The sequence below is a fragment of the Propithecus coquereli genome, unplaced genomic scaffold, assembly GCF_000956105.1.
Source record: "Propithecus coquereli isolate 6110/MARCELLA unplaced genomic scaffold, Pcoq_1.0 Scaffold178, whole genome shotgun sequence".
Classification (NCBI taxonomy): domain Eukaryota; kingdom Metazoa; phylum Chordata; class Mammalia; order Primates; family Indriidae; genus Propithecus; species Propithecus coquereli.
In genome coordinates, this window is record NW_012142523.1 from 3,093,227 (window position 1) to 3,119,979 (window position 26,753).

Here is a 26,753-nt window from a genome sequence, read left to right on the forward strand (position 1 = left end):
AGCTACACAGCCTGTAGCGCTTTGTTATGGCAGTCCTAGCAAAACTAATACGCCAAGGCACAGAGTAACCAGTCTAAGTCTACATTGCCAGAAAACACGTACTCGGAATTTGAACCCAGGTAGTCTGGTTCTATAGTCTATGTGTTTCACAATAATGGAAATGTTCTTTGTGCTATCCAACATGGTAGCCACTAGCCACATGTGGCTATAGAGCACTTGAAATATGGCTATGGAAACTTAGGAGCTGAATTTTGAGTTTAATTTACATTAAAATTATTATTTATTTATTTTTTTTTTGAGACAGAGTCTCACTCTCTTGCCTGGGCTAGAGTGCCGTGGGGTCAGCCTAGCTCATAGCAACCTCAAACTCCTGGGCTCAAGCGATCCTCCTGCCTCAGCCTCCCAAGTAGCTGGGACTACAGGCACATGCCACCGTGCCTGGCTAATTTTTTCTATTTTTAGTTGTTTGGCTAATTTTTTTCTATTTATAGTAGAGACGGGGTCTTGCTCTTGCTGAGGCTGGTTGGTCTCAAACTCCTGAGCTCAAGCAATCCTCCCGCCTCGGCCTCCCAGAGTGCTAGGATTACAGGTGTGAGCCCCCTTGTCCGGCCTAATTTACATTAAAATTAAAATAACCTTATGTGGCTAGTGGCTACCATATTGTATATAACTTTATGCTGTTTCTAAGTACATCACTTAAGGTTTTTGCGGAATCTTCTAGAAACCTCATCTGTGTGCTCTAAAAACATGCTCTATCTTTGTTCTCTATCCATGCTGTATTTTATTTTTTTTCAATCCTTTCTACTTTAGCCCCTTTGCCTGGTCTCCTGCTGAGAGGGAGAGAGAGCAGGAGTGAGTGAGCTGGCTAACTTTGCAGCATCCTGTGGCCTGGGCAGTGCAGGGTCGTTGGCGTTCTGCTCTAAGCTTAGGTGTTAGCCAACCAAATGCCAAGCAGCACAAACACTGAGTGACATTTTCAGAACTATTAATATTTCATCAGAAATGATCACTTTTCCTTTAAATACACTATTTTAAAAGGTTTTCTACATTCTTAACTATAATTTTATTCAGTCTAGGTCCTTGGAATTTTCCCCAAAGGAACACATCTTCAATTTTATAATGAAAATCAAAGAGGAATGAAGCTCGGATTTCAAAATTTAGAGTCAACATTTCCAGGAACTCAGCTCCTCTGTAAAGAGCAAGGCTGTGTATTGGGCACCTACTGTATGCCAGGCACTTTACATACAGTATACCATTAATTCATCCAACACGTATTTATTTATTCCGGCCTACTGTGTGCCAGAAATGTGATCCTCATAATAATTTATAGAAAAGGATTCCCTCTCCTCCTGCTCAGATTTACCTCCTCAAAGAGGCCTGCCTGGGCCATCATCAAATGCTGCCTCCTCTCCCATCCCCATTGCCTCACTTTGTTAGGTATTTTCCACCAGAGCCCTGTTTCATCTGGAATTATTGCTGCTTTACTTGCTTGGCTGGTTGCGATCCATCTCCCTCCACTAAAATACACGAGAGCAGAGACCCCACCAGTTTAGTCCACCCTGGTGCTTCTTCCGTGCCCAGCAACTCATCTGGCACAGAGGAAGGGCTCTATTCTTAATAGTATCAGGGAAAACACAATAAAGAGGGAAGAAAGTTGTGAGAGTCGCACAGCTGGGAAGTGTCAGGATTCCACCCAGCCCCACATCTACAGGTTGCCAGCTGCGTCTACCTGCGTCCATTCTTCCTTCTCTATCCTTTTGCTCTTCCTTTCCAGGGGGAACCACTGGAGGAACAACCACTGAGTCTTACGCCAGAGAGCCCCACTTGGGCAGAGGTGCTGTGTCTGCGAGTTGAATGAAGCCCTTCGGTGAGGGTAGGAGCCTGTTGATCAGCGAACAGCTACCTTGGCCCTTCTCCCCGCCCCTCCGGCCCCGCCAACCCTGGGGACCTACCAAGCCGCTCAGGGCGAGAGATCAGGCCTGGCGTGCTGGGCCTTAGTCCCAGCCCCCCACTTCTTGATAGGCCTTGAACATAATAACTCTTTATGACTTTGAGCCTCGGGTTTCCGCACATGGAGAGCTATAATAAAAAGCGGCGCTAATTTCATGAGCTTGAATAGGATTGAATATGAGCTCAGCGCTTGGCACAGGCTGAGCGCCCCGTAAGAGGGCAGTTAGGGTTAAAGCCAGGCGGATGAGGGCGGAGGCCCCCAGGCGGGCCCCGAGGCGTGTGTGGAGCGCAGGGCGGGGCCGCAGCGCTTTGGCCTTGACTTCTAAGCCCCGAGAGCGCCCTGGGCTCCTGCGGCCCGTGCCGCCCCCGCCCCTCCCGCCGGCCTTGGGCGCCGCCGAACCGGGCGCCCCGCGCCCCGAGCCGTTGCGTTTGAAACCCTCATAGAGAATTCCAGCGCTCGACGGCGAGGGTGTGGGAGCCACTGGCACCAAATTGGCCAGAGCCGCCCCTCCCGCCTGCCCTGCCGAGACCGCGCCCTCTGGACGCGTCGGGAGGCTTCCCGGAGCCGTCCCCGCTGCCCGGCCGGCCGTGGCAGGTGTCTGCTGGGGGCCGGGCCGGCGGGCTGCGGGCGCGTCGCCACACTCGCCACTGTCGCAGCTGCGGACGGGGGCCCTGGCGGAGTAGCCGGGAGAGCAAAGCGGCACTTGGCGGCGGGGTTCAGGGCCGTTGAGCTGGAGTCTGGCGGGCTCCTGCCCCCGCGGCGCCTAGCACGGTGCCAGGCCCTCGCCCAGTCATCGCGGGGCTCAGCGGACAAGGATGGGCTGAGCCCAGGCGCAGCAAAGTGTCACGGGGGTGCTGCAAGGGGGGAGTGCCAGGGACCGTGGGGAGAGCCAGCCCTCCCCTTCCAGCTGTTCCCAGATGTCATTCTGCCCGCCCAGGCGCCTGGTTCCTGAGCTCCGGGGGATTCCACAGTTACTAAGCTACTGGTTTTTGTTGACTTTTAAGTATTTTCTTCTGAGGGAGAGGGGGAGGGGGGCAAGAGTCAGGAAAGAGCAAAAAAAATCAAATCAAAATAAGCCCCCCCTCCCCAAAAGAAAGCTGTCTTCCACCCACCACGCCCACACAAATCGAAGGCCTCTGAACACAATCGCCTTGCTGGAGCAGCAGCCAAGCAGGACTGACCCACTTCTGCCAGGACCCATCCTCATCTCCCTTACTGGTGAATGAGGGTTGGTGGCGGATGGTCCCCCTGTCTTCGAGCCCTGGGTGGACAAAGGGGCTTCCAGAAAGAGAGGAAGAGGATGGCCAGTGGGAATGGGCTCTCTTCATCCTCGGCCCTGGTGGCCAAGCGTCCCTCCGCCCTGGGCCCATTCCCCAGATACATCTGGATCCACCAGGACACACCCCAAGACAGCCTAGACAAGACTTGCCATGAAATCTGGAAGAGAGTTCAAGGCCTGCCCGAGGCCTTGCAGCCCAGGACCTCCACGGAGCAGCTCTCTGTCTCCATGGCTGGGACTCTAAGAGACCACGGATTCAGCTTCCAAGAAGAGTGAGTATCCCCCTACTTGGTCAGCAGCAAGGGAGGAGGGAGGAGATGAAGGCTGACCTTGGGAATATTTGGCACAGTATTCAGTCTGGTTAAACCCTGAAGACTATATACTTTTCCTCCTTGCCCCCTCCCCCCACAGTCCTTTGTCCAATCTTTATAGAAGAGCTGACCGAGGTTCTGAAGTTACCTGGGCGAAGGGCCAGACCAGGGCTGTATTCCAGGCTGCCTCTTCCCCAGCTCACTAAGAGGACATTTCTCAACATAAAGGCATGTGGATCTGAGGTCCCTGAAAAACCACCCTAGCCAAGGCTGAGGGGTAGATGGCTTGTGACTTTCCCCAGAGGCAATGAGAAGATCCTTCCCTTCTCCCACCTAAAGGCTGGGCATTCGCACAGATGAGTCTGATGGTTCTAAACCACATCTGGAATTCCCTAATACAGGGAGCAGCTGTCCCATTCAGCCTCCACAGAAGCTGCTGCAAGAGCACACATCAAAATATTTACTGGGAAGGCATTGACATATTCAGAGGACATAATAGAAAATTAAAGTGCGGGAAGATGGCTGTAAATAGCCCGTTTCCTGGATGGGAAATCCTGTGACTGGGAAACACAGAGCTAAGTGTTTTTCCACCAGGGCAAAGTTGGGCAGATATTGGTGCGGATGGGTATTCGCAAGGAGAGGAAGGAGTGGAGAGGAAGAAGGGACTTCATTAGGAAAAGGAAGTCCATCTGCTGTGGTTGTTAATGCCATTGTTGAACACTTATTCAATGCTTCGCATCTTCAAAGTTGGCTGCAAACTTAATTAATCCTCCCAGAGTCCCTATGAGGCAGGTATTAGTGTCCCCATTTTACAGATGGATTAAGTTAATAATTAAGTGCTAATTAAAGACTAAGTGATAATTAAGTGCTGCCTGCTGCAACACATGCTCCTGTTCAGTTCAGAGATGCTCTGGAGCAGGGGAATCATTCAGGCATTTATCAGCTGCCTCTGGTTTCAGGGATGTCTAAGAAAGAGCTGAGAAGAAAAGCAACGTGTAGCTGATACCCAGGTCTGCACTACCTGATGTCCCTTTGCGGGCTCATTTACTTGCTGCGGATCAAGGTGGAAGGCACTTTGGCTGTTCCTGCCTCCCCTGCCCTGTGCTCAGCACGACATGGCTCAGACGGGAATGGCTTGTCTACAGCCAAAATCCTGCTGTCAGGCCTTCGGTGGCACTGAGCCCTTCTCCTCTGCCCATTGCCATCTGCTCTGGGACAGGGCCTTGGCAGGAGAGCCCATGGGGCTGTGCTAGGCTCTCAGTGGCCAAGAAGCTGATGTCCACTCTGTGGACCAAGGGTCAGTAGCAATTTCCAGTAGATGGCACCCTCTCTGCCAGGTCACACTGAGTTAATGGAGGCAGACTCTACTTCCAGTCTGCACTTGGCCAAAAATTGAACTGGCGCACCTTTGGCCAGTTGCTTAACTCCATTTGGCCTTGATTCCCTCATCTGCAAATTGAGGATGATATGCCCTGCCGTGTCCACCTCAGAGTTGATAATGAGCATCCGATGTGATGGGAGACAGGGAAATGAAAGATACATTATACAAATGAGGCTGCTCTAAACAGGTACTTCTTAGGGTTAGGGGTTTTTGTCGTTGTTGTTGTTGGCTTTAATCTGGGGTTTTCACACTGTGCTCCACAGACCCAAGGGTGTTTCGGGGGCCATCCTGGAGTCAAGTGGGCTGGTTGGAGCCCCAATCCCCACTTTAGCCAGGGCTGTTCAGCTTTCATCAGTTTTACTTACTGAAGTTCTACATAAGGCTATGTTTGAAAAAAGGGCTCTGCTACTGAGAAAAGAGCGAGCTAGAAAACCATTGACTTAGATGAATAAACGATATCATAATTGTGTAGATGTCAACCAAGCAGAACACAATGCGCTATTCTTGAAAGAAAGGAGGGTGCACTGGTGGAGTCAGATAACTCTGGTTTCAGATTGCATTTCAGCCTTGTGCCAGCTGGAGAATTTGTTACTGTTTAATTTATCTGAGCTTTGGTTTCCTCATCTGCCAAGGGGCGATGAATACTATGCATTTCATAGGGTTGTTGGGATAATTAAATGGGACATTTAAACATTTCTGGTAATGATGGGGATTTGTAAAAATCCCTTGTAATGGTGGTGGTGATGATCATTTCTTTAAGCACTACAACTATTACATGAGGTAGGTACTATTTTAAACTCCCCACCCTTTTATTTTACTGTTTATTATGCAAATTTTCAAACACATAAAATAGTATAGTGAATGCCTGTGTGCCTGTCACTGAGTTTCAATAATTATCAAATTGAGCCATCATGGTTTCAGTTGTTCCTTACCCCTCATTTTTAAATGACATCCTTTGTGCAGATGAGGCAACTGAGATTTGGGGGGGTTAATTATTTTGCCCCAGGTCCTACCATTAGGAAGTAGTAGAGTTTCAGAAATGAAACCCAGGACCATCTTAGGGATTATGCAATAATGTGGGTTGTCTTCCCTTAGAATCTGAGGCATCTTTGGATAGTCAAATTATTACTGTTTGGGAGTCCTGTGTTCTAAATGATCACACAGATTGCAAATCCAGAGAGCTGTCCACGGTGTTTCTGGGATGCCTTCAGGCCCACAAGACACCTTTCAGCTACTCTTTCCACTGTTTAATTTGGTGATGTTTTCTTCTATTGGGGTAGATAGGTAGGTAGGTAGGTAAGTTCTAGAACTCTTATTAGCCAGAAATGTTTTCTTGACTCTATCCCTACATATCATAGAAACCCAGAAATCTCACATTGGAAGGATATTTTGGAGGCCATCTTCCGCTGCCTGAATCCCTTCCTCAATGTCCTTGCCACTTGTACCACTTGGACCCTTTCTTAGATGGGGAGCTTACCACTTCCTAGTGCAGCCCCTTCCCTTACTATGTACTCTCTAAAAGGGCCATTTTCTTCCTGTAACTAAAATCTGTTCCAATCAAACTAATACCCATTGATCTGGATTCTGCCCTCAGGGCTCCAAACCAAATCTATTCCCTGTTCTCTGAATAGCCCCTTAGATAGTAAAAAGACAGTAACAGTATGCCTTCTAGGATTTTTTTTTTTTTTTTTTGGTCTCTATAAGGTAAATACTTACGATTTTCCAAGTTTCTACTCATGTGCCAACTTGGTCAATTTCCCATCCATGCTGCTGGTCCTTGTGGCACTGTGACTCCCAGGACCAAGTACAGTAATCCAGATATGATCCGATCCATGCAGACTGGATCCTCCTTGTCTACATTCTGCCTTTCTGTTAATGACGACCCATACCACGTTCACTTTTCTCTCCAAGCTGATTTCCCTCTATAGACACATTTGGAGTTCATTCATTCATTCATTCATTGAAAAAATATTTATTAAGCATCTACTATGTGCCTGGCACTGTGCTACAAACCAGGGGGATAGAACCAGATAAGGCCCTGTCTTCCTAGAGCTTACATTCTAGTAGGGGAGAGAAACATAAAACAAGTAAATTATTATAAAAACTGCGATAACTTCAGCATATGAGAAAAACTGGTATTCGAGTTGGAGGAGACTGATAAAAAACACATAAAAATAAACAAGATGATTTCAGATAGTGGTGACAAAAGTAAAGCAGAGTGAAGTGATAGGAGAGCTCCTTCACATAGGACATCAGGGAGTGCCCCTCTGAGGAGAGGTGACCCTCTGAGCTGACACCTGGCTTCCAAGGAGCCAGTCGAGTGATGACCTGGTGAAGGACATCTGGGCAGAAGGGAGAGCAGATGCAAAGACCCCGAGGTGGGAGTGAGCTTTGAGAGGAATGGCGGAACCAGAGAGTGAGGAGGGATGGGTCGTGGTATAAGGTTTACCAGAGGCAGGTAGGCATGGCCTGAGAAGGCCTGGAGATCACTGCAGGGAGTTCAGATTTTATCCCGTGTGTTATGGGATGCGTTTGTAGGTTTGTAGGAAGGTGATGTAATATGATCAGATTACCTATTGTTTAAGATCTGTCCAGCTTCTGTGTGGAGGTGGCTTGTGGGCGTGTTATAGGGGAGTTTGGTAGGCCTCTGGGAAGGTGCTGCAAGAGTCCAGGTGAGGCCTGATGGTGGTGGTGGCTGGGCCAGGGCAACTGTGGTAGAGATGGAAAAAGTGGGGGACTCAGTGTGTATTTTACGAGGAGCCAATAGACCTGTTGGTGATTTGGGTACATAGAGACAGTGAAGCTGAATTGAGGTTTTGGGCTTGAGCCCCTGGTTGGACAGTGGTACCATTTACAGAGGTGGGGAAGAAATGGGGAGAAATGGGCTTCAGGGGAGAAATCAATAGTTCTCTCTAGCGCTGATTAAACCGAACAGAATCTTGTTCAGTTATCTTTGAATTAGTCTTAAATTTGGGCTTAGAAAATTTTGGCAAGCCCCTTATTCAAGGATTACCCATTCATTCATTCCCCTCATCTCTAAAACTTCACAGCCTCAGAATGAGGGGTTGGGATTTGCCGGTGACTCTATTGCCCTATCTAAGGAACGGCATCTGTTAACTTCCTTATCTATAGATTCATTCAACAAACGCAGTGCCAGGCTCTGTGCTGAGTCGCAGGGATACAGAGATAAGAAAGACAGAAGCCTTTACCTCAAGGAGCTCTCAGTCTAGTGGGTGGGATGGACACAGATACATCTGACAACAAATATTTTATGTGCACCTGCTGCTGTGGACCAATGTCTGAGATAAGTACAATGGTGGAAAAACTGGGGACAGCCTCTGACCTCCTTCTTGGACCTTCAGAGTCTTGCAAAAGGCAGAGCGCAGCACATTATGATGAGTGTTCTGATGATGGAAGCACATGGACCCAGGCTTGACACTTAGGGAAAGCTTCCTGGACAAGGCTGAAGGAAGAGAGCTAAAGGGACAACAGATGAGACCCCTGCACTGTGAGTATGATGAAAGACGTGGACATAGCTGTCTGGGAGCAGAAGATGTCACAATCAGTGGTAACTGTGAAGGTTTCCGCAGTTGAGTCCTCCAAGCTAAGTCTTGAGAAAAGAAAAAGAACAGCCTACGCAAATAGACCAGCAGGTGCAGGGAAAGATGAGAGGTTCCCTGGGAATAAAACGCAGCAGCGTGTGTGAGGATGGGTGAGAGTGGAAAGATGCCTGGAGCTTGCCGGGTGTGGTCAGCTTCTCTGCTACTTCCAAGCCCTTGGTCAGCACCCAAGACCTCCCCGTCAGACAGAACTTGGTCTGCAGAGTCACAAGGCTTTGGTAGGCATCATTCCAAGCCACACCCAAGTAGGAAAATAAATTTACAGAAAGAAAAGATATCTGTTTTAAGTATTTAAAGAAACCCAGAAATGATTTCTTGATTGGCAGCCTCCTGGGAACATGAGTGGCAGGAAGGAAGAGGGCTGTCTTGTGCTGGTTTTGCAGCAATTCACTGCCGGGGCCCATCAGCCTGTACTCCGTGCTGGTGGGGCCGGCGAGACTTGGGAACCCAAAGGGCTGCCTCGTTTGAATTGCTCCCGAACAAACCAACTCTTAGTGCTACTGTTATTTAAACAATTTGGTGAATCCCACTATTCCAGAAAAGTTGCTTGGAATACATGACCTCTTTTATTATCATTATTTACAAAGCTTGAAACCTGGCGATGGGAGTGGAAGGACAAGACTCAGGGGTGGAAACTTGGGCTGATGTCCTAGGCTAGAAGCCAGCTCTGAAGACCTCTGGAGTCTCGTGTTCTGGGCTAGTGTTTTCTCCTCTTTGAGGGCTCACACACCACTTTGAGAATCTGAGGAAAGCTGCTGCGCACCCTTGTGCCTGAAACACATCCTCACATCTATCAATATTTGAGAATTGATTTCAGAGACCCCTTGGGCTGCAGGTTGGAATCCTTTGCTCTGAGACCCAACACTTAAGCAGGTGTCTCCCTTCCTCCCTTGATCTTCCCCAGTGCTGGGTCTCAGCACCCCGATCCACTGACATTGATGTGCTCCTCCCCCGCCCCTGGCCCTTGTTTGTCAAGTGCACTAGTGCATGAAATAGTGCTGGCAGACTAATGCCCTGCCCTCCCCTCCTCCAGTCCCCTCGCACATCCTGGCGGCCCACCTTTCTGATGGCCCTGGCTCCATGCCACCCCACTCATGTCTCTTCCGCCACCTCCCAATGTCTCCTCTTGCTGTGTTTGGCTCCTTTCCCTCAAGGATGCCCTCCACCCTTCATCAGCTTCATCCTCCCGAAGCACATCAACAGCACTGCTCCGACATCTTCCAGGGCTCCCTATTGTCCTCTGGCCCCTTGGCCTCATCTCCAGGGCTCTCTGCAGTGGCCCTGCCTGTGTCTCCAGATGCACATCTCGCCACTCACCCCCACACTCCGGAAGCTCTGAAGGGCGACCAGCAAACAGGTGCCCGTCTGCTTGCCTTTGCTCAGTCATTCCACCATTGGCAACGCCTTTGGAGAAAGGGAGCGTGTCTCTGTCTATGAAGATCCTACCCATCCTTAATGCCCTGGAGTAAGTGTGTTGTCCTCTGACTTTTGCATTACTCGCCCCATTCAACCTTTCTTTCTCTTTCTCCTTCTTCTATGTTCCCCTTTTTAACGGAATCTCAGCACACTTCCTAGCTATAACCAAGTTCCTCAAAGTTTCTCTGCCCGATTTTCCTCACCTGAAAAACAGAAAAAGTCAGAGTGATACCTTAAGGGACTACAGTGGAGGCTGATGAAACGATGTACGTAACGCTCACACAGTAAGCATCGGGAACAAGATAGGGACTCCATGTTCATCTTCATCATCGTCACCACCACCATTATTGTTATCATCAAGGTTAAAATGACAGGATAAGAACGATATGGAAAGGGGAGACTTCTATACCAGGCAATTAAGGCTAAGGGAGACTACTCAATTGAGGACAGACTTTGGTCTGAGATTCTGGCAGCCAGGCCAAAAGGGGAGAACGTAACCATCAGTTTCATAACTCGCACTGTCTAATAAGAAAAAGCAGCAGAGATCTTCATGAGAGGCGAACGCTTCCCCAGCTCTGAGGACTGCATGGTGTGGGTCTTTACTGGAGAGTGACAGAATGCAAGAGTCAGTTTAAAACCAGCTCTCTCGTCGACCGCTGGCCAAAGGGAAGGACACAAAGTCCCAAATAGATGCGACGGCGCTGTTCCGGGGTGGGATTTCTGATGAGGAGGTGGTCATCTGGCACACACTGTATGCTGCCTCGTGGCAACAGTTCCTCCTCCCCCACGTGACCTCGGGCTCCTTAAGGGCGAGGGCTGTGTCTTACTCATCTTTGTCTCCCCAGTGCCCAGCCAAGTTCCTGGCACTCGGTGGCTCTGCAGCATAGATGAATGAATAGATGAGGAAGTGGATGATGGATGAGCTGTAAAAATGCCACCCCAAGGAGGGGGAGGCCCAGAGGTGGCCAAGATCCAAGCAAAGGGTCACGGTCATCAGAGGAGGCATTTAGGGACATAGGGACAGAATATCAATAAGCCAAGACATTGCAGGTGTTTCTCCTCCTGTCTCCAGCTGCAGAGAAAGAAATTAGCATTTTCTTGAGCACCTCGTATGTACCAGGCTCTCTATTTTAATTTTCTGTTTTATTTCATTGTCTTTAGCAATCATTCCCAGTAAATGGTCAATATTACTCCCATTTTATAGATGAGTAAGGAGAGGCTCAAAGAGGTTAGGCAACTCGCCCAGGGTTATCAGCTCAGAGGCAATCAGAGCAAGGGACCGGAGTTCTACCCGGACACCAGGAGTCCTTCGGTACAGCCCTTCCGTGTCTGCTTAGCACCTGAGCCGTGAGTGTTGAGGAAAGACGAATCATGATTAACGTCCCACTTCCAGGGTCCCCCTCTGTAATTTAGTTTTATGGTTTCGGGAGCTCTGTTGCAGGTTGTGGGAGCCTGCAGAGATGGGCCACCAGTGGTTTGGTTTAATCCCCTTTTTAATATCTTTGTTGCAACGTTATTTCCAATTCAGCTCCCAAGTCACATTAAAAAAATACCTCTTCCTTAGGGTAAGCCTTCCCTTATTAAACAGATTCAAATGAAAAGTTTTAAAGATAATTTGAACAATACGAATCACTGTGTAGCTCCCAGCCAAGGCTCCTTTATTGCTGTATTTATTCCCCAGTATTTCCTGTCTCATTCCCCAGCTCACTGAATCCCTCATCTCCCCCAACCCTTCCAGTCCTTGGCCCAACTAGTGCCTGTTCCCTGGAGGGAGAATCATGGCAGGGAGGAGGCGGTCTCACTTCTACTTGCCAATATCCCCTCTAGGGCTGTCCCACCTGCCCTCACTGACAGACAGGAAGTTGCTGCAAAGCTTCTAGAGGGAAATTCGCACACACACCCTGGTATCACGTGGGGAGGTGGGATGTGGAATTGGGGGGCGGGGTGTAAGGAGGTGGAGAAAGAACACCTGCTCAAAATGCAGATACCTGGGCCCCAATCTAGACCAGCTGAATGGCCATTTCTCCAAGGGTCTCTGGGAATCTGCATTTGAAACAAGCACCATGAGTGACTCTTATGCATATGTATAGAAGGTTTTGTGACACTTTGGAGGTCAAAGATGATGGAGTCTCAAGCTTACAAGGGAACTGAGGGACACAGCTTTGGGAAGGAGGTGTTTCAAAGAAAAGTGTGGAAGGAAGGAAGGAGACTGACATTTATCGAGTTCTAAGTGTATGCCAGGGACATTGAAAAAGAAAATGAATCTACTATGCGTGAAGACCTTTGCTAAGAAATTAGATGAACACAAAGACCAGTCTTGGCATTCAGGGAGCTGTGAGATTTCAGTGTTGCCTCCTTTAACTCTGGGTGGATATCACCATCCCACTTTGCAGATGAAGAGACCGAGATCTGGGCGGCTTCCCAGATTTCACACCTTTAGTGAGCGGGCTCTGGCTGTGAATGGGGCCAGTGGACTCCTCCGAAGCCTGCAGCCGGGCTTGGCTCTCCCCCACACTGCCTCTCAGTCAGGGCTGCTAACATTTGCATAGTGCTCGTTACAATTTACCGAGTGCTTTCACATTCATCATCTCACTTAATCCTCACCATGGCCTGGAGCGTGGAGGAGGGCTGGGGGAGGGGAGGCAGAAGCTTTCCCCAGGCCCAGTGCTTACCCCCCTGCCTCCCACCAGGGAAGTCCCAGGGGACAGAGCTCAGCGGGTTTCCAGGTACTTTGGGAGGCAGGTGCACAGGCCCTGGGAGGCAACTGAATCTGCAGCAGCTCCTCTCAACTGACCCCTACCCCCAAACTGAAAGAAGTGGGCTCAGGCCCTTCCGGCGGAAGAGAGAGAGGCGGAATCCACCTTCCTTCCCTGATTTCTTTCATTCCTGCTCTATTTCCGAGTAAGAAGGCTATGATGGTGTGTGTGTGCATGGGTGTGGTGTCTGTGTGTGCATGTGTATGCAGGGGTGTGTGCATGTACATGGGTGTATTGTGCATGTGTGTGTATGGCTGTGGTGTGTATATGGCTATGGTGTGCATGGGTGTGTATGTATGTGTACATGGGTGTGTGTACAAGACTCTGAGGTGTGTGCATATATGTATAGCTATGTGCACACGTGGATGTGTGTGTACATGAATGTGGTGTGTGTATGCATGGGCACTGTGTGCATGGGTGTGTATATGTATTTATGTGGTGTGTGTGCATGAATGCCTGTGTGTGCATGGCTGTGGTGTGTGTGTGTGCATGGGTGCCTATGTGTGCATGGCTGTGGTGTGTGTGTGTGCATGTGTGTATTTGTGCATGGCTGTGGTGTGTGTGTGTGTGCATGAGTGCCTGTGTGTGCGTGGCTGTGGTGTGTGCTGGGCTGTGATGAGTGTATGGGGAGAGGGGTCCCAGGCAGTTCAGTGAATCCAGGATCTGGAGGAAAGGAAAGAATGGAGGAAGACACAGGCAGCTGGACAAAGAGGTGGCCACCTCCCTTCACTCCACATTGGGCAGAGGCCATGCTGAGTGCTATGACACATGCACCGGAGAAACAGAACATGAGTCCCTGATCCCCATGAGTTCAGGAAGACCCAGAAGTGCCCACCAGCCTGGCCTGGAATGATGTCAGGCTGGATGCCAGACCGTCTGCCTCCATGAGGGGTAGCCTCTCCTTGTCTGGAGCCTTTGGTGGCCCCCCACCCCATGGCCGTGCCTCCTGCCAGTCCCTGCTGTGGACCCCTGCCTGTCCACCAAGTTCCGCTTTCTGCTGCCTCGTCCTTTGGTGCTTGGCTGGCCCCTGGCAGATCCCTGGCCTGCCTCTGGTCCTCCCCTAAAGTGAGGCTCAAAGAAGGGAAGTGAATTGTAGACGGTCACCCCTCAGAGAGGACAGAGTGGGGTATGAACCCAGGTCTCCTGGCTACAAAGCCTCTCCGATCTTTCTCCCACTTCTGTAGAGGTTTCAGAATCACGTGGACCTGGGATCCAACCCTGTGCCAACACATTCTCTTGGGTAAACCTGAATATGTCTTTAACCTTCCCGAGGCTCAGTTTCCTCTTTCTAAATTGGAAAGGAAGATGCCCCCATCCCCCCTGGTTGTGGTGGGGAAAGCTCCAACTATACTGCCTAGCACCTGGTAGACTCCTTGTAGACACCGGCTCAGGCCTCAGTTCCCTCCTGTCACTCCTCTGGATTGCCCTGGGAGACATGCCCCTCATCTGTGGAAACCAGAGCCTGACACCTTCCTGCTCGAATCTCTCCAGTGGTTCCTCTGCGCCTTTGGAGTAAGATTCCTTAGCATCATTTTCAAGGCCTGGAAGATTCTAACTCCTGCCTTTATCTCTAACCTCTCCTCACGTGATGCCCCTCTGCTCTAGCAATGTGCCTGCTCACTCGAACATTATTCCCACCAACGCACCAAGCTCTTTTCCACCTCATGGTCTTTGCGCATGCTGTTCCCTGTGTCTGGGAAGCTCTTCCTTGCATTATCTATCTGGCTAAATGCTTGTTCTCTGTCAAGCCCCAGCTTAAATGACACTTCCTCAGAGAGGCCTCCCTTGCTCTCCTAACTTAGGTACCTATCGCTAGTATTTTCACACACAGCGTTTTACTCTTGGCTTTCAGAGCAGTATAGCCTAGTGGTTAAGAGAGCGGCATCTGAGCAAGAGTGCCTCAATTCACCCTCTTTGTGTCTTGGTAATTCTGTGACCTTCGGGAAATTAATTTCTCTGTCCCTTGGCTTCTTCATTTTTAAAATTGGGATAATCGTATCTATTTGTGTGAGGTAGTTTTTGATATATAAGGACCACCCCAAAACTTAACTCAAAACTAGCAACTACTTACTTAGCTCTTGTTTCTATAGTTCAGCAGTTTGGGTTGGGTTCAGCTGGGTGGTTCTTTTGATGTGGGCTGGGCTTGGCGGAACTTGGCTCCTGCTCACTCATGCACCTGCTACCCCCTGGGTCTGGCCAGATGTTGGCTGAGGCACCCTGGAGTTTTCCTCTATGAGATGTGCTATCTGCCAGCAGGCTAGTCTGGTCCTGTTCACATGGACATTGCTGAGTCCCAAGAGAAGTAAGAGGCTAAGCCCTAATACCCAAATGCTTTTCAAGTCTCTGCTTCTTACTGAATCAAGATGGGAGGGAACTACCAAAGAGTCTGGATACAAGAAGGGATGATCAGCGGTGGCCATTACTATGACCGGCTTACCACACTATCCCATTTGGGCTATTGTGGGGATTAAAATGAGAGTTTTGCATATAAAGTGCTTAGCACGGTGTCTGGATTGTTAGTTAGCGCTAAATAAATAAATACCCCTTCCTGTTATTTTGTGAAATAGGACCTGAGGCTTAGACATAGCAGACTGCTTGCTAAAGGGCTGGCCCCCATTAAATGGTGGGATTTGAGTCTAGTTTCTGCCTTCCTCCGGGGACTGACTTCTTAACTACTACACTGTGCTGCTCCATCCACGCAGACACGTAAAGGCAGAACCTCGCCCAAAGCCAGAAGGTCAGTCCACGGACGGACCACAATTCCAGCCCAGGTCTGTGCCCAACGGCCTTCATTTGCTTCACTCTAATCAGCCTTGTTGCCTTGGGGACTGTGTTTGTCGTCGGTCTAAAATGCCATAGCTGGAAGAAAATATTTGTTTTGGTATCCTCCTCCAACACTAACAATTTTCTGCTTGCATTTTTCTGTTGTTTGGCTCAGATGAATAGCAGTTTTCATCTTTGCTCTGTGTTATCGTGTACACAGAACTGCTAACAGCATGCTTGCTTAGTCATTATTCTGCTAAGGGGTGCCAGCCAGTCAATAGCCTTTATTTTTATATAACTAAGTACACCGCAAATGCAGAAATAATGCACAGCGTCCAAGTGCAGAACCACCATCGGGTGACTCTCATTTCGGGAGGCAGGCAAAGCAGAAGTGGCAGCTGGTGTGAAGCCTGAGACACAGCACCGGTTCTGACTTGCTTCCTTTGTCAGGGGCCCAGGAGCTGGGTTAATCTCCCTGAATGATTCACTGTGGTAGAGTGTGTGATAGATTTTATGGTGTTTACTAACCCGAAGGAGAAAGCAAACAGCATAGGAGAGCTTCCAGGACCGGTGAAACTTCTCAGGAAAGAAAAAAAGGTAGATCCCAGGAAATGTAGGTGAGCGGGCTTACCACTGAACCCAGCAAAGTTGTGGGGTGCCTGGAAAACCTCTCTGTGAGCCCCAAGGTGGTGGCTCAGAGTCAGGGCCAATGTGGGTCCCGTGTGGGGTCTTCTATGCACTGCCTTGCAGAGCTGGGAGTTCTCAGCACGGGGCCAAGCAGGATAGTTAGTGTCATCTGATCAGCTCACAGGGATGCCAGGCCAGAGGTGGGACATGGAATGGAAGGCCAGAAAATGGAACCAAAGCCACACAGGTTGCAACCAGAGGAAGGAGCTGGGCTGCCTTTGGCCTGGGAGGGGAACAGGAGCGTGCACCAGGGAATTCAAGACTTCTGAGAGATGGACGTGGGTAAAAGCGAGTGAGCTTGTTCATCCATTTATTCAACAAATGCTCTCTGAGCTGGAGTTACCTGCCAAGCACTGTTCCAGGTTTGGAGGCCTCTGTTGTGACAAGACAGAATCCCTGCCCTCTTGGAGTGGATGTTGTGGGGAGTAAAGATGTGAAAAAGATATTAAATAATAGTAATAAATACTGTGAAGAAAATAAACAGATCGATGGAGCAGAGTGTCCAGTCAGGGGGGCCCTTTCAAAAAATGGGCAGGAAAGGCCACTCTGCACAACTTAGGTGACACTGCAGCTGAAGCCTGCGTGATGAGGAGCCAGTCAAGGGACAATCTGTGGGACAAGTGCAAAGGCCCTGGGGCTGGAATGAACTTGGCATTTCAAGGAGTAGATAGATCAGTGTGGCTGGAAAGAGGAGATGTGGCCAATTTGTGCCTTGCTCTGAGGATCACAGAGGAGCCTGGATTTTATCCTGTGTGTAATGAGAAGCCACAGGAGGGTTTTAAGCAGGGGACTGGTTTCATCTGAGTTCTGAGAATGTCCTAGCTCTGCACGGCCTGCAGTTTTCTAGAACAAATAAGAACAAGTCAATCTTGTTTTCTTGGGGATGAGGTGGGGGAGACCCCGGACCAGGGACTTCTAACTATGTGGCAAATCTCGATGGCAACCAGGTGTCTGATAAAGGCTCTCCGGGAGGAATGGAGATGAGATGACAGGGACTGGGTTGATTTATTCCAAGTGTTGATCCAGGATTACTGTCAGGCTAGGGGGAGGGTCTCCAGCAGTGTCCCCAAAGCTCTGCCCCGGACTGTCTCCCATTCAACATTTCTATTCATAAATTGGTGGAAGACTCAGAAGGTGTGCTCATCAGACATGCAGCTGACGCGGAGCTGTCAGGGACAGCTAATGCCACGGATGACAGGCTCGAGATTCACTGTGATGGTCCTCCACAGGCTGGAGTGACGGGATGAGACCACAATATCCCCGACTGCATTCAGGTTGGGGAGCAAAACCCAGCTGGGGCTGGGGGCGGGGAGACCTTGCTGGATAACTATCTCCTGAAAAGAAGCCCAGGTGGGGGCGGGGAGGGATCAGTGGAGGGCAGCTGGACCCAGCCGTGTCCCCACACCAGCCTCTTCCGTTTCTCGGTGACAAGGTCCTTAGTCTTTCAGGGTCACTCTTCCCGTCTGCAAAGCGGGGCTGATCCTGTCTATTGCCTGGGGGTGGAGAGGTTGAAATGTGAGCACATATATGGGAGCCCGGCCTCCTGTCTGGCCTGTAGTGTGCTCGTGACAAGCACAAGGGAAATAGGAGTTGTAGGGACTGGGCGGGGAGGGCTGGATGCCCTCGGCCAGCTCACAGCCAGAGTGGGGCCCTCCATTCTTGGCACAGCATGGCCCCTTCTGGGAATGTCAGCTCTCCAAGAGCCCCGTTGGCCCCTGTGGTGCATCCAGAGGAGAATGACCTGGAGGGGTCGGATCCGGAAGCCATGTCCCCTGAGAGCCATTGTGAGTTCGGAGTGGAGAGGAGGCAGTTGTGACCGGGAGGGACACGAGTGTTTTCTCAAACGCCACAAGGGCTGCAGTGTGGGAACAGGGAAGGTGTGGTCTTCGCTGCTCCAGATGCCAGAGGAGAAGCTGTGCAGAGGCCTATGTGGGTGCACCCTCAGATCTGACCACTGATAATAACATTATAATGCGTCGCCGACATTTCTGGAGGCTCATTATGCACGAGGCTGGCACTAAGTGTTTTGCACAACTTGTAGAACGTTCGCAGTCTAACCCTGAGAGGTGGTGATATCCCCACGTGGCAGATGAGGAGCACAAGCTTCCGATGGGCAGAGCAGGGGCTCACACCCAGCCTGGCTAGGGGGGTCAGGGGTGTCCTCTCAGGTGCTGAGAGGGAACCACTGTGGGATGGTTTTTGGTACAGGGACCTCAGGGCCCTGTGGGTCTTTTAGAACTGTGATCCCCAACACCCGGGCCGAGGCCCAGTACCAACGTCAACCCTCTCAGCCCTCCCCCCGCACCCCCACGAGTGAGCAAGCAAAGCTTCATTTGCAGCTGCTCCTGTCCCTCCCCGCCTGAGCTCCGACCCCAGCCCCCACCACCGCTGTGGAAAAATTGTCTTCCATGAAACCAGTCCCTGATGCCAAAAAGGTTGGGGACCGCTGTTTTAGAAGCTACTTTGACTTCCCCTTGGAGTTGGCACTTTAAAGGATTGAGTGGTGAGTTGTGTGTGTGTGTAACATTTTTATTTTAAAAAATAGAAAGCAAATACAGACACAAGTAGCGTGACAGGTGTGTCCATGTCCTGGCTTTAGCAGTGATCAACATGTGGCCAGTCTCATTTCATCTATTACGTCCTCTCCTTTCTCCTCCCTCCCCCTGCTGGATTAATTTTAAAGACAATCCCAGACACTATTTTATCTGTAAATACTTTCGTATGTATCTCTGAGCGATAAGACCTCTTTTTGTTGTTGTTGGAGTATAACCGCAATGCCATTATCACAATTTTTTAAAAAAATTAACATAAGTGTAGCAAGTCTTTCTAATTCAGAAGAGCTGTTGGTATATAACTTGCTTTGCAAGGTACTGGGCCAGTGGGAGGGGAGGCAAAAAGTAATCCTTCTAATGTCTGAGTCCTGAGACTTGAGACGCACCTGTTCCCTTTGAGGAAGAATGGAGAGGAAGAAGAGGAGGGAGATCTAAAACTTGGGACCATGGATTGGCAACCCCTTTATCAGCTTGTTCCCAGTGGGCACAGCCCTGAGCGTGCAGCCTATTTATAGGCCTAAGTCTAGACACAGGAAGGAGGCAAAGGAAGGGAGTAGATGAGAGGGCGGGAAGAGGGAGAGGAGAAAGAGTGGAGGGAAAGAGAAAATGGAATCGGAACTGGCCTTGCTGCACGCGGCCCCGATGGCCCTCGAGGAGCTGGCCAGGACCCACCCAAGCTAGCTAATGCTCACATCCGACATTCGCCGAGTGTATCCCACGCACGGGCGCCATGCTGGGCACAGGTTACTACTCCAATTCTCCCAACCCTCCCATGAGGCAGGTGCTGTCAGTTGTCGTACCCGCTTTACAGGGGAGGACTCTGGGCTTCTAGGGTCTGACATGGAATGAGCAGCGGTGCCTGGATTCAAACCCAGGCCTGTTTGGCTGGAGTCTGTGTTTTCCTGGCATCGCTCCCTGCCTCCAAGCCTGAGGAGGTGACATGCAGGGCTGACGTTCAGGGGTGCAGTTGTCTTGGTTGTTGGAATATTGACACGTTCCCGTATCTTTAGTATAGAGCTCTTCCCTCAAGCTCCCCAAGCTCCCTGCCCCCAGCCTCTACCCCAGGACCCTTGGGCCTCTTCAAGACCCAGTCACTAACGGGTTTATGCCCAGCACGGCAGGAAGCCTGGAGGACTAGAGCCTGTCCTACAGCGGCTACTTGCCTGGTTCTGTGTATGGTGGCACGTGAGTCGCGTGACTGACTATTTCTGTTCACATGTGTATGCATCAAACACACGTGTGTATACATGTCCATGTGCACGTGTGTGTGTGTGTATGCTCATGCACAAAGAGCATCACCAGGAAGGCCTGGTCCCGCTGGGAGCCCTCCGTGGCTGCTGTTCTCAGGACTCGTTGCACCCTGTGAGTGCGTAGTCAGAGCTGGAACATCGGGGCCTCCCTGACTACAAAGCCTGAGTCGCAGCCACTGAGCTCCTCTCTCATGTTTCCCTCTGCCTTTTCATCATCTTCTCCTGCTGTGCTCCCTGAGGTAGCGTGCTGAGAGGTTTCCAGAATGCTCGGTGCAGGCCACCTCATCCATCCCTCCTCGCAGAAGCCCCTTGAGTAGGGGTTGAAGATGGTTCTGAGGTGATGGCCCTGGGCCTCCTGGGAGCACCAGGGAGGAAGGTGCCCCTTGCCAAGGCTACTGTGGCAGGTGGGGTCACCCGCTCACACGCCTGGAGAGAGCCAGTAACCAGAACAGAGAGTCCAGGTGACTGCCAGGTGCCATCAGGCAGGTGCCAGCCAGGAAAGGTCCAGCTGTGGGGCCAGGGTCTGAGGCAGGTAGAGGCCAGTATTCAAGTATGGGGGAACCCTTGGGGGTCAGTGCAGGGACCAACCCACAAAGTGAAGCCCAGTCCAGAGGCCATCATCTGGTTAGAGGCCATGCCAGCCAGGGTGGACATGGGTACCCCTGGGGCCACAGTGCAGAATCCAGGGTCCAGGGGCGCAGCCAGGTCTACGTGTGTCCTGGAGACATAATGACTGACCCTCGAATAGCCCTTACCCTCTGCCAGATGCTGTTTGAACAGCTTTGCACCTCCATGATAACTCCTCTTAATCAGATGAGGAGGCCAGGGTACGGAGACACTGAGCAACCCGCCCAGGGTCACACAGATGGGAAGTGCCTGAATCAGGTTATGAGCTTGGGCTGTCCGCTCCATCATTATACAACGAGGGGATGAAGGCTGCACTGAGCTCCTGGGGGCTTCCCAGAGCTCAGCCCCAGCACTCTGGATTCTGTGCTTAGAGCTGTCGGCTCACTGCAGACCCCTTTGCTGCTGGGCAGAATACCCATCGAGCTACCTCTCTGGTCTGTTACTGCGTCAGGTCCTAAGCGTGATGAATGGGAAGGATGGACTAAAATTAAGGCTCAGGGAGGCTGTGACTTGCCCCAGCTTACTTAGCAAGGTTGTTGGAAGAGGACTCAGGTATTCCCAGGTATTCCCATTCCCGGAACCGTGCTCTCGGTCCTGCACCCACCGGTGTGGTGTAGAGCTCTCTTGGGAGTCCACTGTGCCTCCATTTTCTCTCTTGAGAAAGCAATGAGTTCCTTTGCTGGAAATGTGTTTTTGTCATGTTACATATCCATCTCCTTTCCCTGGGGCCTGTGTCCTGCTGCAGAGCCACCCCTCGCCAAGCTGGCACTAACACCGTCTGTCTCTCCCACCTGTTCACAGGGCCCTGGAGCTCCGCAGTGGCAAAGATGAGATCTCCCTGCTAGTAGAGCAGGAGTTCCTGAGCCTCACCAAAGAGCACCTCATCCTGGTCAAAGAGAGCTCAGGGGAGCTGGAGGTGCCTATTGGCCGCTCTCCTGAAGGGACCAAAAAGCTGGCTCCCTGCATTCTTGCACCTTCCCTGGTGACCGGCAGTAGTGAGCGCCCCAGAGCCTCCTTCAGTGCTGGCGACAAGCTTCTGGAGCAGAAGGTGGCCATGCCTGTTATCGGCAGCCGGCAGGACTGCGATTCTGCCATGTCTACAGTCACAGGGATCCTGCGTGCTGCCAAGGTCAAGAGGGCCAAGGGGACAGAGGACAGGGGCCACAGCCTGAGTGCCTCCAACTTGGAGATCAGCAAGCTCCTGGCCCAGTTCCCGCTGAAGTCCACGGAAGCGTCTAAGGCCCCTGACAACAAGATGGTGCTGGAGGAGACAAAAGCCATCAAGGACTTCCTGCAGAATAGCATGTTCAGTGGCCCTGGGCCCAAGGAGCCCACAGGGCTGGGCCCCTTCCTACTGCCGCCGCCCCTGCCGCCTCCTGCAGCCCCTGACAAGCTCCCTGAGCTCTCTGCTCAGAAGAGGCAACTCCCCGTGTTTGCCAAGATCTGCTCCAAGCCTGAAGCTGACCCTGCCGTGGAGGGGCACAACTTGACGGGTGAGTGGGGCTGGAACGGGGCTAGAGAGCTGGCCTGCTCAGAGGAGGTCCTTCCCGGGGAGCCAATCAGGGCCACAGGACGCACATAAAGCATCTTTGTGCAAAGCAGAACAAAGCAGCCTCTCTGGTGGGCACGGCCCCCAGGTGCAGGCTGTTCTCAGCCCCCACAGGCCTCCTTTGCTGGATGCCCCTGTGCAGGGCACAGCTTGGGTAAGCAAACCCAGAGCCCCTGGTCCCAACATGCTTGGAGAGAGAGGCAGGAACCACGCAGTCACTGGCTCAATTTTTGAATCTGCCAGGTATTCAGAGTACATTGAAAAAAGTGTTTACTCCAGCTGGGTCCAGGGTGACACTGCAGCACAAGAACTCTAAGCCGGATAGGAGAGAAGTTTGATTGGCAGCTAGGGTCATTTGTGTCTAATGGAGGCATCTCTTCTGGCCATGAGGGCTGGCCCTCTCTCTGGGGCAGGGGATGGATGTGCAAATTATTCAGGACGAGTTCACAGTGCTGGCCCCGGGATTTGTGCCCTGGGGCTCTAGGGACTTAGAAAAGGGCATTCCTATTCCTTAATTGAGGAATCCTCACTCTTCCCAGGAAATCCAGCCACCTCCCAAGTTTCTTCCACCTTAACCCCAGGATCCTGCCTTTTGTTCTGATCTAGCCGCTGAGACCCAGTGGCTCTGAGCAGACAGACTGATGGCAGTGGCTGTTGCCTACAGTCGGCAGTCACGAGGAGAGTAGATCATACTCGTGTCAGCCAAAAGAAAAATGACCGCCAGGCCATGAGCATGGATGGAGAACTAGAGACACCTGTATCGGCAGGGCCCAAGTCCATCTCCCTGAGAAAATAGGAACAACGTTGCCCTAGGGAACATTCTGTGTCCCTGAGCACTGTGGGAAGGCCCAGGGATCAGAGGTGTGGACAGCAAGCTTGACTCTGGGTTCTTGGAAGGCCTCCAGGAGCCAAAGGGACTTTGGGACAAGATGCTGCTGGTGTGAGAGGTTTAGGGGACCTTCCTCCCCGCCTTCTCCAGGAGGGACACATGGATGCGCCCCTGTCGGTTCAGGCTGCTGGTTTGGAAGTGGTCCTATCCCTCCCACCCTCCCCATCGTTGGTGTGTGTCCGTGTGTACAGATGTGCGGGAAAAGATGTGCTGAAGGGAGCTTTGCAGATGTGAGTGTATTTGCTAGGAGTGGTACATCTGAGCATGCGCATGTGTCCGTCCTATGCATAGCTGTGTGCATGTGAGTGAGTCAGAGGAATGACAGGAAGGAAAGTGTGTGTCTGTGTACCTGCACAAAGAGGGAGCTTTGTAGATGTTTCGGGCAAATATAGGTGTGAGCGAGAGGCTGGAGGTGCACAGGTCACTGGGGAAAGGACTATTATTAGTGGACGCTGTTATTTCAGCACACTGGCTGGGGGCTAAACGCGGCAACTAGAGAAACTGTTGGAAGAGACTCTAGAGATATGATCTCCTAAAAATATTATTTTCTCCTAAATTGGCTCAGGCTAGAGCAGCTCTTTCCTGTGCTGGGACAGCACTATGGGGACAGGGCCAGTCCCATGCAGATTCAGCTCCCAAGCCCCTGGGCTGGGGGGGTCCCAAGAGCTGGTGGGAACAGGTCCACTCCCAACAGGTAACACAAGGGCACAGGTCCTCTGATCCGGCTGCTACCAGAGAGATCCCAGGTGCCTGCCCTGTGTCCAGTACTGTGCACAGACATCAGACAGGTAGCCATGTTTCCCATGGAGACCTTCAAAGACCTCCAGGCTGAGGCAGGAGCGACTCGGGCTGGGAGGGCAAGGCTCTCTTCGCTGCTTCAACCAGAGAGCAATGCCTCCAAAAAAACACAAACCAAACAGCTAGGCCAGGAGCAGTGGCTCACACCTGTAATCCCATCACTTTGGGAGGCTGAGATGGGAGGATTGCTTGAGGCCAGGAGATCGAGACCAGCCTGGGCAGCATAGTGAGACCCTGTCTCTACAATAAATTAGCTGGATGTGGTGGTGCATGCCTGTTGGGAGGCTGAGGTAGGAAGACCGCTCGGGCCCAGGAGTTTGAGGCTGCAGTGAGCTATTATAACACCACTGCACTCCAGCCTGGGCCACAGAATGAGACCCTGTCTTAAAAAAAACCAAAAAACAAATAACCAAACCAAACAACTATATATAATTTCCCCTCCATACTTAGTTTTGTTTGAAGAAAGTTGCATTGCTGAAGAACAAATGTGAGTGCAGACCACTGCTGCGGAGGACCCCATGATGGTCCAGACAGTGCCCTTGCATGGGGGGATGAATGCTCAGTGCCTTTGGAGAGAGACCTGGGTCTGGTGCCAATCCCATCCCTGCTCCACACTCCAGCCATGTCCAGGGTCCCTTTGGTGCTTCCAGGCCTTTGCCCACAGCTACCCGGACTTGTTGAGCCTTCTTCCACTACACTCCAGGATGTAGGGTCTTGCTGAGACCCTACCTCCTTCTGGGAAGGAAGGGCCCTCTCAGATAGAAGTGGTCTTAGCCACTTTCTTCTTCCATGTTGTCCCTCTGTCAGCTCTTAGTGCCCATCTGCCTTGTCCTGGCACTATTTCTGGGCACGTCTCTCTCTCCTTTGTTGTGAGCTCCTGCAGGGCAGAGTCTGGCACTGACTCACAACTGTGTCCCCAGCACTCAGGTCAGGGCCTGGCACAGGCGAGTGAGCTGAATCACCTGTGAGCAACAAAACAGAAGTAGAGTCCCTGATGAGGGACCGCAGTGCGTGAACCGTGTGTCCTGTAGGAGCCATGTGCTCACTGAAGGCAAGAACTGTGCCCAAGTCATCCTTGTATCCCCAGCCTGGCACTGTGGATGGTTGGAAGGAAGGAAGGGGGGAAGGAAGAAGGAATGGTTGGATGGAAGGAAGGAAGGAAGGAAGTCAAAGAGATGGACAGATGGATGGGTAGATGGATGGATGCATGAGCTGGGCAGATCAGAATGCGCAGCAGTCAGCGAAGGCTTCGGGGAGAGACTAGGGTTGTATCTGGCTGAGAGAGTCCCCCAGAGTGTTCTGAGCCCCAGGTGCGTGCTACGGAGGACTCAACATTTAGTCCACAACGAGGTGCTCCTGGTGTCTAGCCCTTGGCCTTCCAGAGGCATTGACTCAGTTTCCTTTGTGCTGTAGAACGGAATCCTGGCACCAAGGAGCCAACCAAGGGTCGAGAGAGCCTCTTTCTCAGCCAGTGGCCCCAGAGCCAGAAGGACACCTGTGGGGAGGAGGGTTGCAGTGACCCAGTGGGCACCATGTCCGTGACCCTGCCCACCAAGAAGCCAGCATGGCCGGCTGAGAAGAATCTGCTCTGTGAGTTCTTTGGGGCCACGAAGAATCCAAGCGGGCAGCCGAAGCTTCGCAGCAAAGCAGAAGTGGATGGGCTGGAGCTGAAAGGTAAGCTGAACCCTACCCAGGCAGGGACGGCAGAGGACGGGGTTCCAGAAATCCTCCCGGGTCCCAGGGGTGGCTCTGGCTGTCTTATCCATGGGCAAGTCATTGCCTTTCTCTGGGTATCTATTTTTAAACCCATGAAATAGGGAAAATGACTTTCTCCCTGTATCCCTTACTGGGAATACAATTGCTAGAGAAATGCAGTTATCTTTCAGTAGTCACATGGGCGTTATTAGTGATCAATTTTGAATATAGCCCTGACCCAGCATATAGCATGTCCTCTCACATTGCCCAAGCCAAAAAAAATTCCATACTTTAGACTATTTCTACATTAAGATTATTTATATCTCTGCTTTCTCTCCCTTGCTCCCCTACAACTATTTCAGTCAAACCTCCTTTTCTAAAAAAAGATGCCAATAAGGGGGAAACTGAGGACTCATTTCTGATTCTCTAAGTCAACAGGATGTCTTAGAGATGGGGATTATCTGGAATTCGTATTCTGAAACAGCTCAACCTAACCTCATTCACTTAGACCAATGTTGAGTCACTCCACACTGAATTAATGTTTTAAAATATTAAATAATTAAGTCAACGGGATGTCTTAGAGATGGGAATTATCTGGAATTCATATTCTGAAACAGCTCAACCTAACCTCATTCACTTAGACCAATGTTGAGTCACTCCACACTGAATTAATGTTTTAAAATATTAAATAAGTATTCCCATATTGATATAACAACCTGTGCGAGGTTCTCAGTGTTGCCAAGTATATGTCCTTAGGGAGGGGCTGCTGGAATAATTTGATAAGAATGAATTCCAGTGGCATAACAATTGTTCATATAAAGTTGGGTTTTTCTAAAGCAGTTGAAAGAATTTTGTTTTTTAAGTACGTGAAATACAGCCCTAGCATTTGGGTTTATTATATTCCCTTGCTAAACTACCTCCTTTGCCGGTGAATGATGGAAAGAGAAGCTCCAAGGCAGACCATTCTGGGATTTTGATACCTTCCAAATTGGCAAGGTGTAAACTCATATTTTCCTAAGTTGAAAATTTGCCAGAATTTGAGGAACCCCCTTGGAGGTTAAAAGACCTGACCTGTGACTATGACTCCCTGGGACAATTGTGATGCTAGAGGCATTCTGGCCTCTCCCTGCCTCAATCGCTGAACCGCTTTACCTGTCCTGTGACTTGCAGTTAACCCACCTGTGACCGCTGTCGACAAGAATAACCCCAAGTACACAGGGAACGTTTTC

The 26,753-nt window shown here is 50.9% G+C and overlaps 1 protein-coding gene across 1 annotated transcript in view; it reads left to right on the forward strand.

Moving 5' to 3' along the window:
• Positions 1 to 3,173: 3,173 nt before the first annotated feature.
• LOC105808582 (chromosome unknown open reading frame, human C1orf94) overlaps positions 3,174 to 26,753 on the forward strand; it is a 38,690-nt gene continuing 15,110 nt past the window's right edge. The window contains exons 1-3 of the mRNA XM_012642258.1: positions 3,174 to 3,502; positions 21,395 to 22,086; positions 25,243 to 25,503. Of these exons, the coding sequence (XP_012497712.1) occupies positions 3,174 to 3,502; positions 21,395 to 22,086; positions 25,243 to 25,503 (1,282 nt within the window). The remainder of the gene's footprint in view (positions 3,503 to 21,394; positions 22,087 to 25,242; positions 25,504 to 26,753) is intronic.